The sequence below is a fragment of the Dermacentor variabilis genome, chromosome 2, assembly GCF_050947875.1.
Source record: "Dermacentor variabilis isolate Ectoservices chromosome 2, ASM5094787v1, whole genome shotgun sequence".
NCBI classification, from domain to species: Eukaryota; Metazoa; Arthropoda; class Arachnida; order Ixodida; family Ixodidae; genus Dermacentor; species Dermacentor variabilis.
The window spans coordinates 82,225,228-82,238,426 of NC_134569.1; the positions used below are offsets into that span (position 1 = coordinate 82,225,228).

Consider the following 13,199-nt stretch of genomic DNA (forward strand, 5'->3'; position numbering starts at 1 on the left):
TAGCGGCTATAGTGCCGCTATACGGACGGACGGACGGACGGATGGATGGATGGATGGACGGACGGACGGACGGACGGACGGACGGATGGATGGATGGATGGATGGATGGATGGATGGATGGATGGATGGATGGATGGATGGATGGATGGATGGATGGATGGATGGACGGACGAACGGACGAAGGCTGCTAAGCACGAGGTCGCAAGATCCCATCCCAGCCACGGTGGCCGTATTTCGATGGGGGCAAAATGCGAAAACGCCAGTGTACCATGCATTCGGAGCACGTTAAAGATCCCCTCGTGGTCAAAATTAATCCGGAGTCCTCCACTACGGCGTGCCTCATAATCAGATCGTAGTTTTAGGACGTAAAACCCCAGAAATTATTAATTTTGTGACATCACTTTTCTTTTTTGCCAGATTATTCTTTTTATTTCATCGCGTCTTTGCCGTGACTATCGATCTCTAAGCGTAAGATGTGGAGATTACGAGGGTTAATTCGCAATTGCGACTGCATTCGACATGCAAATTTCTTAATATGTTTGTAAATAATCGAAAGTGCTATATCATGTGCTTGAAATCAAAAAGGGTTATCCTGAAACTGGTATCAGGTTTCCTGTGTCTGGCTACATCAAGCGACCAGAAATATCCCATTAAGAAGATAATTAGCAAATATTTGTTAATCATTTAGCTAGCGATAGTCACACACTACCTGTAATGCGCTCTGCCGAAGACATCGTTATCTCCACAGCACAGCATACGAATACTTTGTCTCTTCCCATTTGAAGCACATGGCGTACGTTTGCTACGTAAAGACGGTACTTAACCGCAAGACGGTTCGTAAAGACCGACTTCGGAGTACATCGATAATACAGATTGGCTATTTTCAACTCCAAGGTTAGCTCCACACTCCACAGAAAATCAAGATTAATTCTCGTAATTCAGTTTTATTCGACATTTCGTTAACTATTTATATATACACATAACGTTTGGATATGCAAGGCATTATTAGGCGTAATTTATGATTGCAGCATAACTTTTCGGGGTTTGTAAGCGGAAAATTTAATTTTTATGGTGACCCGAAAAATTTATGATGACCTTGCGCGACCTTGGTGAGAGCGTCCTATTTAATGAATGACATTAATTAAATTCTACAGTTTTACATAGCATAACCACGATATGATTCTGAGGCACGCCGTGATGGGGGACTCAGATTAATTTTGATAACCTAGGGTTCTTTAACGTGCACCCAGTGCATGGTACACGGACGTTTCTGCATTTCGCCCCCATCAAAATGCAGCCGCCACGGCCGGGATTTCATCCCCTGCCCTGGGGCATAACAGCGAAACGCCACAGCCACTGCGTTACCGCTTACCGCCTGGGGCTCACTGTTCTGGATGGATGGATGGATGGATGGATGGATGGATGGATGGATGGATGGATGGATGGATGGATGGATGGATGGATGGATGGACGGACGGACGGACGGACGGACGGACGGACGGACGGACGGTTGGATGGATGGATGGATGTTACGAGCACCCCTAGGAACGGAGCAATGGGTTGCGCCACCAAGCTCTTGTTACTTAATTGCCTAATGTCTTACCTATGTTAAAGAAGAAAAAAAAAGAAAATGAAAAGAAAAACACGGTGAATTCAGACAAAGTTTCTGAACCCCTATTGTGAACTTTGTTTTTTGTACGCCTCTGTTGTTAGTCGTTTCCCTACTTTTCTTCCACCAATCCTCCAATCGCCTCTTACTAATCTCCATTGCGGACATCTTTACCTTCCCCCTGCTCTCGCTTCAACCCAAGAGCTTCAAGGAGGCCAGCGATTCCCAAATCGACCGCTGGGTAGATATCTTCACGTTCTAATAACACATGCTCCATCGTTCCCCTAGCTTTACCGCAGCAAGCACACCCTTCTTCTTCGTTCTTATATCTCACGTTATAAGGGCGTGTTCTAAGGCATTCCGATATCGCTCCGAAAAGCAATGAGCTTCCCTTTGAGTTATAAATTGTTTCTTTTCTGATTTCCTTTTTTCTCTTAAGTAGTTACTCATAGCAGGTTTCTTTTCCACTGCCGCCACCCATGAGATTATCTCAGCCTCTCTGACTTTCCGCTTGACATTCTTTGTTGCTGTGTTGCTCATCTATACAGGCCGCATACTTGCTGGTAAGCTTCCTAGTTTCTTTCCTCCACTGTGAATCAATGTTCTTCTTGTACAAATACCTGAACACTCTCCCAGCCCATTTACTTCCTTCCATATTCCTCAGTCATTCTTCCTAATTAATTTTACAGTGAGCTTCCCTCACTTCAAAACTAGTCCAGCCCATATCACCCTGCACAGCTTCATTTGTAGTCTTCACGTGAGCGTCCAATGCGAGGCGTCCTACTCGCCTTTGGTTGCCATCGAGTCCTGATTGTATCCCTGATTTCAAGCAAACAACCGCATTTCCAAATGTAAGTCCTGGAACCATATACACGTGTATTAAGCCATTGAGCTCTGTGTTTCATAATGGCCGCATTTCTCTGCCCTTCACTGTTATTGTTTTTCCCTGTGTTTCCACATAACTATCGCCTTCGTTTATCCATATACCAAGATATTTATATTCTCTTACCCGAGATATTTCCTGGCCCTGTATTGCCACTGTCTGTTCGCTGTTTTCATTGAACACCATAACGCCTAATTTTCTAACACTAAATTTCAAACCTAAATTATTGCCTTCCTGTCCACAGATTATTGCCTTCCTGGCCAGACGTTGCAAATCACTTTGCTCGTTAGCTAGCAACACAACATCGCCCGCATAAAATAAACCTGGAAGATGCTGCTCTACTACTCTACTTGCCTGTTTGTATGAGAGATTAAACCTGATACTACTTCCTTCTAGCGCCCTCTCCATCCTCAGTACATCATAAACAGCAGTGAGGATAAAGGCCACCCCTGCCTCAGTCCCTTGTTAATCTCAACTTTCTCCTCGCTCCTCATCCCTTCCCATTCAACGCAAACGGTATTTTCTAGGTAAATCGCTCTCAAAAGCTCTAGACAACCGTCGTCCTCCCTTTCGAGAATATCCCACAAAGTGTTGCAGTCTACGTTGTCATACGCTTCTGTAATGTCTAAAAAGGCCAAATATAACGGTCTCGTTTCTACTCTTGGTATTTCAACACACTGAGTAAGGTCAAATAAGTTATCATCCAAACGCCTACCTATTCTAGCTGAAGCCATTCTGAAGCCATTCTGAAGTTCTCCCAAAATGCCATTATTCTCTGTCCAAGCTTGCAGCTTTAACTTAATTGCCTGCATTGCTAACCTGTATATTACCGATGTAATGGTCAACGGTCTATATACGAGTGAATTCTATCTCTCTCTCCCCTTCCCTTACCTTTACAAATTAAATTCATTCTACTTTGTCGCGAACTGTCTGGTATTTGTCTAAGACTTTTTCCCAGTGCTTTCAACAGAGCTTCCTTGCTTTTTGGTCCTAGTTCATTAATCAGCCTAATGGGAACCTCGTCTAGCCCTGTGGCTGTGGCGACGCGAGCCCAAAGACGCGCGTCGCCATCTACCGCGAGAAGCCGAAAACGAAATGCATCGATCAGATGCTGTGCGCGGCGTGAGATTCAAACGTTTCTAGCGAACTAAGCGCTGATGCCCCACGACCGGTTGGGGCTTAGCAGTCAAAGACAAAAAGCGACGAGGTCGCTTTCAACGAAAATAACATTTCGCCAACAACGTCCCTCTCTCCGTGGTAATCACAGCACCGGTCATTGCGTGTTTCAGCGTGAATCGCGCGGAGACAGGCACGCAAACGAGTCCCTCGTTGTTAAAATTACCCACATATATGTGAGGCAAACCCGGGCCACCAAAGCACGGAGACAGGCAGTTTCCGTCCAGCGCGCGAGTTACTGACGTATATTTTGCGCATAGACAAACTACGTGTTTTAAACCTTGCAGGCATAGTATACGGGCAAAAAGCACATATGATTACGTTGCCACTGCATCGTGGTTGCACCTTCGAAGAAGTCTATACAAAGTACCTTTGTATACTTGGCCACGTGTATAAATCATGCCTGCAACCAAAGCTCGGGTTAGCACTGTATGTGAAAAAAAAAAGATAATTTTTTCCTGTTCACGAGGAATGTGACGGCGGCGCTGCAGCATGTTTGTGGAGGCACGCACCGCAGTTCGCCTAGATATATACTTAAAGGGACACCAAAAAGAAAAGTGGTTTGAGCTATACGTAAATTATCCTTGCACAATGCCAAAAAGCTACTCTTACCGCAAGAGGACGCATTACGAAGCCAGACAACAAGCAAGAAGGAAATACGGGTGGCGGTATACGCCGCTTTGAAATTCCCTCATCGACACGTCTGCACGGGCCTCGTGGCTTTTAGTGGCAAAGGTGGACTACATCGCATTATAAGGAGTCCAATGAGTGAACATGGAAAGTTTCAAAAACTCTTATTGAATCACAAGGGCTAAAATACGAGATGGAAGGAAGGAAATCAACTTTATTCAGGTCCTGCAGGCCACGAGAGCTTTGGGCTCTCATGGAGTGGGCGTCTCCCACGACGGAACCGGCAGGTTGAGTTTCCTGGCGGCGTCGTGGACCTGCTGGACGGCCCAGCTAGAGTTGGGGAGCGAGTTCTTCGCTTCGGATTGCTTCTTCAAACTTGCGCTTGTCCAATACGAGATACTTTGCATTCCATGACGTCACTATGATGTGCCGGCCCTGGGGTTTCGGCGCCAATTCAAAAATGAAACGTCGACCGCAATTTTTTTTTCTTCAAACGATTAACCTATTACTGCGAAATCAACGAAAGTAGAATTCTTAAATAATACTTTATAAATCTAAACTGAAGCACTGTCTCACTTTAGCGTTCTTTGAACTATGGCTGGCTGCTACATTTTTTCTCATCTGCACGTGTCGCGGTTGTGCCAGTCGTAGTTAACTCGCATAATGATATAATACTGTACACGTCTGCACGATATTATATTACTTCGCTGCTTGGCCGTTAAAACCGTGTTATGCGATCAGCGCAGCAGTGCTTCCGCGCGAACAACACACGATTCCGTTATTATTGGCAGCTTCTGATCAAGTGGTTTTGATTGAACTCGACCATGATTTCTCATTCCAACCGCCTCCTTTTCCTCTAACTGCACTCTCATAACCAGCTAAACAGATCATGAAGCAGTAAACGGAGATTGCTTACACAGAGAAAGAGAATCGAGATTACTTGAAAAACGCAAGAAGCGCCTTCTGCGTGCAAGTGTGCAGCCCCGCGACCGCAGCGTGCAGTTTCGCAATTCTTTTCGCTCGCCTGGGCTCGTTGCCACAGCAGGCAAAAATGTCACGCGTCGGCGCCGCGACGCCGCCCGATCGCAAGGATCGAGGTCGTGCCGCCAAATGCGGAAAGGTTTGTTCGTATATATGTATAATAACGTTGCTTCCGGCAACACGACACAGCTGTTAGACTGACACGCGGACTTTTTGCTCAGACAGCGACGCCAGGGTAGACAAGCATCCGGTTTGTATTGCAGGGCAAAGGTGGCGAGTTGCGCGTGGGCACGACGGGTGCATATACAACATTTAACGCGCGATTTTTGGATATGCCACATCAGAAGCTTATAATTTGTTTGCTAGCTGACACGCCAACAAACACAGAAAATGAGGAAAACCGCCTTGTCAACATGCAGCAATGAAGTGTCGAGACAAGGTGGCACTCGACATGTATATGTACTATCGCGCTCGGTATGAGTTGCAACGCGGTTTAACCTGCCGTGTTTATTTCGCTCAGAAAAACGGAATGTCTACACACTTGCGATTATTCTCGTAAACAAACGGGGCGCTATCAATAATTGAAACGGCATTTACTGCACCAGCTAATGTTTCGTACATTGTTACTGTGATGCAGTCTAGGAGCCCCTTGGGAGGCACGGGTTCTTGTGTTGCAGTTGATACTTAGTGCAGTAGTACATTCCATGCAGCCGGTATGGCTAAATGTTCATCTTTCAAGAGTTGCAATAACTTTCCTATTGGCGCCAAAGCTGGCGTCTGCGAGAAACAGAAATTGGCAGAACCCTTCTCTCCAGGACTGTCGACGGTAATGTGTGTAGCATTGAGTCAATATAGAGACACAACGCATTGCCACTGTAGAAACTAGTTATGTATGAGGCGTGTACTGCAGCGGGACTCCTCTTTCGAGCTTCGACGATGATGGTTTATTGGTGGCCCTCTGAAACGGGGCGGTGACAAGTAGTCACCTGGCCTGCTTGTCTAAGAACACTGAGCGCCATCTAGCGGCGCCGCCGCGAAGTCTGCGCGTGGCCTCCTAAATGCATGGCGCGTGGGTGCATCAGAACGCTGAAAAACGCGTCATGCGACATCCGGGCTCCTATCTCGCGCTTCTTTCTGGACACGCTGCGCCATTCGGTGGCGCTGCCGAGAAGTCAGCCTGTGCCCTCCAAGACGAGACGCGTGGCGCACCGGTGCCTGCTAACGCGTGTACCTGTTCCCTCGCTTGCCGCAGACACGGTGGCATATACTCAGAGAGAGAGAGGGAGAGAGAGATAAAGGGAAGTAGAAGAGAGTAAAACATACTCAGAGACCTTTGCAAGCTGGCAAGAGGTTCATTGAAGAGTGGCACAGATCCAGCGCATTCGTAGCGCAGCTCGCTAAAGCGTCGGCGTGAAAGACGTTCACTGCAAAGCGGCACACATCCAGTGCACTTGTGGCGCAGCCTGCTAAAGTGCCAGGCCTTTGAGGAAACCGTGTTACGTGGCTTCGATTTCACCGAGCGTCGGAAAATTTTAAAGGGTCTTTTTTTGTCTTGGTAAAGTGACACGTTCCTAGTGACACATACCTATAGCTGCCCGAGTTGGCGTCCAAGACGTTCATTGAAGAGCGGCACACACTTAATGGCTCACACCTAGTGACCCAAGTTGTCATTTAAAGAGGTTCATTGGAGACCAGCACATACCCAGTGATCCGAGTCGGCGGCAAAGGGTTTCATTGAAGATCGGTACATACCCAGGCTCGCATCTATAGTGACCCACGTCGACGTAAAAGAGGTTCGTTGAAAAGCGGCACATGTGCACACATTGCCACGTACTTAGTGACCCAAGTTGGTCCGACGATTGGTTTCGAACCTTGCTGTCTCAGCACAGCGGCACAATGCACTGCCCTTTCGACCATGAACTACCCAGTGACCGAGGTAGGCGAGAAAACGACTGGAGACATAAAGTTAGCCCCCGGAAAGTGCCTGAAGTACCCTAAGAATGCTAACGCTTAAAAACTGCATTTCCGCAAAGCTTGGACGTGCAAACTGCAATTCGGAGATACGAGCGCATATGCTAATACACGCATGTATGACGAATACAGTGATCAACTGCTTTAGAAAATACCACACCCAAACCGCACGAAAAGTCAGTTCCCTCGAAAAACCGGCCGCTGTATAATCTGTCAGTGGCAATGCTGCACTCCTCAGCTGTCCTTCATCACGCACCCACAGGGCAGAACTGTAGCTGCACATGCGCAACGTCAGAAAATTGTTACAGCCTTCAACTACGACCGTATCGTATCAGCAAGCAGAGGGCACTCCGCCGGCTACTCGTTTTTTTTTTCTTCTTACGTCTACGGAAACTCGCAACCGATTACCTGTGGCCAGAGCGCGCCCAAACTAGTTGTTACGCGGGAGCGCTGCAACGCTGCTGCAATTACGTCTGAACAGCAGCTGCCGGCGATAAGCGAACGTAACCCAAGGACGTCATGCTCAGCTAGCGACCGCGCACTACGCTTGGACCGAAATTTTATGCAGATCCGGTAGAAGACAGACACGAAATAAGCGCTGCTGCAGTACTTTCAAAAGGAGCTCGCAAAGCGAGAACCGGCAACAGCGCGAGCGACAGCGACCTTGCGAAGGTCACAGGCGTGGCGGCCGACGACGCCTGACTCATGACCCTGTCCTAGAGAAGCTAGAACAAGAAATCCGGTCCCCCAGATGAGAAACCAGCTGAGGCGGTCCACGCGACCAGCGAATAACCGGGTGTACACAGAGCAGAGGGGGGAAAGGGGGTCGTCCGTGCCGTCTGTGCAAAGAGGGCTCGCCTGGCTAGTCAAGGAAGGCACCTTACAGCTCACCTACGCTGCTCTTCGCAGACCGGGGGCACGATAGCAAGAAACGACAGAAAAAAGAGGGAATCCGGTCTGTCTTTCCCTCGCCCGAGTGTGGAACACCGAGACAGGAGCCGAGTTGAAACGGTCTTAATCACGCAGATGCAAGAGAGAGAGAGAGAGAGAGAGAGAGAGGGAAATATGAAGAAGAAGAACCAAGAAACCGAGCGGAAAGCGCCAACACCTCTCGGGGGCACGTACTATATTATAAAGCAACAACATGAATAAGCGCGTGCGCAACACACACACACACACAAACTCCTGCACGGGCGCTCCGTTCCTGGCCAAGTTTTCAACGTCACGAAGCTTCGCCGACAGCGCTAGTGTCATCGAGCCGCTGCTTGCTTCCCGACTCCCATCTGCTGCTGTGGTGCGACAGCTTGCTATTTTCTGCACAAGTTTCTTTTCTACGCAGCCTTCTCCGCATCCTCCCTCTGCGGCTTTGCTAGCTCGTCTTACTCTTTCTTTCTTTCTTTCTTTCTTTCTTTCTTAGCCGTGGATTTCCCGTTGCCTCTCGCCTTTCCCCTCTAGTCTGCGACCGCCTGGCCCCGTCGTGGCGACAGCTGCAAATCATTAACGACTTCGAGGAATACGGGCATACGTGGTCTGCTCGCCACACCAAAGAAGGAAGCCACCCGCAGTGCGCAAGCGGTGCCGTGTCTCTGCTGGCCGAATGCCTGCGTACTCGACAGCGTGTTCGACACCACGAGGAAAAGAAAGAAAGGTAGAAAGAGAAAAGAAAGAGAAAGAAAGAAATAACTTCTCTGCGATGATGCTCCTCGGTAGGCGACAGTAGATACAGCTGCGAATGAGCCGCGCATCCATGGAGGCACCCCCTTCACCGTTTTTGGGCCTTGCCTTTCCTGGCAACGTCACAAGGGACGGGAGCTCGCTGAATTAACGCTCCATCTGCTACCGGCCGCCGCTGCGATGGTGTAGCGAAGATTAAAATCGCCGGGCGGCCGAAACACACCTGCCGTCGCACGCGTTCAGAATGCGAGCCACGCGGGAGACGGCGCCGCGAGATTGTGCGTTTTCAGAAATGCGGAGCTGCAACTGAGAATATTGCTTCTGCTTCTGTGTAATTTCCCGTTTTGTTTCTTCTCGGGCGCACACAGTACTGCACCTTTAGTTTGGTCAGGTCGACCCATTGTGATTCCCCAGAGCGAACAGAAACAGTCACATTTTTTAAACAGCTACGGCAGTGAACGTTAACCTGCCGTTTCGAGATGATAAAGAAATCGTGCCACTCGCGGGCACATATTATATTTTAAGAATAGTAACGCGAGCCAACCATGGATTAGCAGAAAGAAAACACGCGCAATTAGCAACGATTTAAACTATAGGCAAGTTTTAAACGTGTTGATATCCACACATTCACTCAAGGAGATTTCCCGTCCTTCACTTGCGCGTGAAAATTCGTCAGCCGCATCTCGTGCTTCCTGACCCGCTGACGCCACAAGCGATTGCGAGGTTTGACCTCAATTGCGCATAGCTCGAACAAAGCGGGTCTCCCTCGAGCATTGAGGTCAAGCACATGAAAACTCCGTGTGTGGCTCCCGTTAGTTGCATTAACATTGAGAAATATACTTTCTGCGTTACGCATTTACGTTGTTCAAAGAAAAGGAAAAAAGAAAAGATCTCTTCCTCGCACAATAGTGGCTGAGTCGTCCATTGATGTCGAAAGGAATTTTCTCGTAAACGCGTGATGCTTGCCTGGAAGAATGCCCAAAGGCATTCGCGTATTTCGTGCCACTGCGTGCGTTCCTGCAGCGTCGTGTCCGGATTATGAAGAAATGCTTGCTCTCGCTGCCAGTCGTGACGAGCGCGATGATGGCCTTTTCGTGCTAGCGAGTCGGCGAGGCCTCGGTGTATTTGATCTAGCCTCAGTAAACGTAGGTGCCATCTCTTAAGGCTCCCACTGTGGATGGCATTTATTCTTTTTTTTTCTTGATTTTTATCCTTTTGTGAGTATGCATACTCGCCCAGTAACCCTGCACTACGAACACAGGCTGGTTCGTGCGAATAATCTATAGCAAGACATATTCGTTATTTTTTTACAGGCTGAAGTCATCGCGTACTAACTTCAGGCGTCTGTAGTACAGTGAAACTCAACGGCGAAGGCATATCGCATGTCACACGTGATATCTGAAAAAGAAGTTTGACGTTCTCGTAGTACACGTTTTCGTCGTCATTCATCCGTCTGGTTGCAAGCTAAAGTATACAACCGTGCGCAATTCTTTGTTTGTTTGTTTGTTTGTTTGTTTGTTTGTAGTACGATACGAGAGGAAGGAGGATTAGTTATATGCTGACGTCGTTTGGGACCCGCATACCAAATCAGACATTAACGCGCTCGAAAGTGTTCAGAGAAGAGCGATAAGATTCATCTTCAACGCGTGCGGCAGGCACATATCGGTTAGCAATCTCATGAAAAGAAACGGCGTTCCAACATTCGAAAAGCGACGAAAAATTCATCGGCTACAAAAAAAAAATGCTCTACAATATAATCAACAATAAGACTAAACTTCGAAGTCTGTTCACAGTTGTGCTCAGTAATGGTGAGTAATTATTTTGCCTTTCTTTATGTTTGTTCGTGCATGAGTGCTTTTGCTTACTTTTTGTAAATTATAATTGCTGTCCTCATTGATGAATTCTTAAGTGTTGCTTAACTCCTGTCAGCGTTGTTAGCTCTCTGTCATGACAGTATTCATTTTGTAACTTTATGCTATCGCCAGTAGCGTATGTTTGCTTTTGCTCTGCTTTCCACTTGTATCCACTCCTGCCCTGGTCACTAATGGGCAGCCGGCAATATTTGATTTAAAAAATATACTTGCGCCGCGTCACCAAGCGCATGCGTCCCTTACATCGCCCCCGTGGTGATGTAAAATGTAACTTTTTAAAATACCCAGAGTTTGCAACAGAGAACGCGTCTTTTGTTTACCGTTTGAAACGCACAACGACGGCTTGAAATGTACAGGGAAACGAGGAAAGAGCTGCTGACCGCATCGTAAATGTCTAACCTTGAGATTGACCCGTCAAGAGCGGCCAGCAGTGAGGATCGAGAGGGCTATGGAAGGAAAAAATTAACAAACGGAAAGAAAGTAGAGGGCGATAAAACAGAGAAAAACAGAAGGACTACAAAATTGAGTAAGGCGCAGAAATATCTATAAAGACGTGACTGCGATAAGGTTACTGAATAATTCGCGTGTCAATGATGCCTTGATTGCAAGTAAGGCAAAAATTAAATGTACAAGACCTGCAAGACTCGCGTAACACTCTCGATCACATTAGGTAACGCCTCTGAAAAAATAACGGTATGGGTTTTGATTCCAGTCGCATTATCTCGACAGTTGTCCGAAACGCTCGTCTCTTTCCAAAGAGTTAGCGCAAGCGCTCTAGCGAAAGTCACTCGGCTGCGGGAGAAGTGTCAGTATTAATATGTGAGACAGTCCGCATGGCCGCTGGCAAAGCAATTAAGCTACCGCATAACACGGCGCTCATCTACCGGCAAGCATAGCAACCCCCCCCCCCCCCCCCCCCCCCCCGCTTTGGTAGGCGGTATGTATACATATGCGCAGGGGTGCAGCGAGGCAGCGTGACCACACGAGTAATAACACATGCCAACATGGCGTGCGTACCAAAGTGCAACCGGGATGCTCAGTTCCGCGATGCTGAGATGTAAGGCACGCGCCAAGAAACGAACGCCGCGCGGCGCGCTCTATGTGGCCACATGCCTGTCACGTCGGCGAGATAAAAGGGGCGCGCGCTCGGGTAGTGCAGAGGCCACATCACCAGGAAGGCACGGAGCGGAGCAGATAGCAATGGCCGGGAGGGGTGCGGTCTCGTGGTCGTATAACATGCGCCATGCCGCCTCGCCCTGAGAGCGCGCTGCTAAAAACCGTGCACCATCGCGAGAGCTTTAGAGGCGCCTGTCCAACCAGCACCCAAGTTCCAAAAGTTCACGTTCGGAAACAGTGCGCGACTGGCCGGCCAGCATGTGAGCGCTGTCCAATCGCATTAACTGAGGGCACCATCATAAAGGCACCGTATAGTTTACTTCGAAGAGAATGTTCGCGGGAATAATAAACTATCGTTTGAATGCCGAAAGAGAAAGAGCAAAACTGCAAGGAATTCAGCTAAAAGTAAAGAGCTTATTTCTCCGCATTATTGTTTCCGCTGTTTTCATGTAGAGATATGCCAGTTATATAACTCCACCAAGACTTAACGTTAAGAGAGTAGGTGCATTACTGCAAGAAAGAAACCGGCTAACTTACACGGACACCGTGTCATAAAAATACAGGCTGGAGCTGTACTGTCAGTTAAAGCCACAATTTAAAAAAGAAAAATACAGACGCACTGTAACATACATAAGACTGCGGAATACAGCGTCGTATTCCCCCACTCCCTGATCCCCCGTGTTGCAGGTCACTTCCTGCAATTTTCGAAGTGGCTATCCATACACTCACCCCGTCGGCGTGTTAAACAGATAACAGTTTGGACTATTTGACGTACGTTTAACAAGGATGTTATCATCGCACTTGTCCGTCGTGTTCTAAAGTGATAAGAGCCCCTTCCCATCTACGCACTTTATTTATTCACTCTCATTAGGAGATCGACCTATAGCGTCGCCCTTGGTTCTCTTCCGCTAGTTCTATCCGCACGAGCATTCATTCCTTTCCCTTCGCGCAATTATGAATTCACGACACTGCACGGATTTATCGAGATGACATAGCACACACAATGTGGCCACTTGCCGGCACACGTCGCCACAGTCTATAGGAGGACGCTAAACAAAGTGAGGGAGTGTGCGGGCAAGAGAGTGGTGTCGCCAAGGCGACACCGTCTTCTCTGGGCCACTGACCTGGGTGTCGTCCTGGGAACGGTGAGTCATCTTGTTGATGGCACGCTCTTCAGCCACAGCTTCCAGCAAGTTGCTTTCGCTGTTGCAACGGATGGGCATACCTGCACGGAGCGCAACAGGAAGTAGAAGGGCATCGTTAACGACGTCGCACGGTCTTTTACTCG

The 13,199-nt window shown here is 48.1% G+C and overlaps 1 protein-coding gene across 1 annotated transcript in view; it reads right to left on the bottom strand.

The window, feature by feature from the left end:
- Positions 1-13,199, bottom strand: part of LOC142572164 (uncharacterized) — a 233,750-nt gene that overhangs the window by 197,327 nt on the left and 23,224 nt on the right. The window contains exon 2 of the mRNA XM_075681087.1: positions 13,036-13,136. Within this exon, the coding sequence (XP_075537202.1) occupies positions 13,036-13,136 (101 nt within the window). The remainder of the gene's footprint in view (positions 1-13,035; positions 13,137-13,199) is intronic.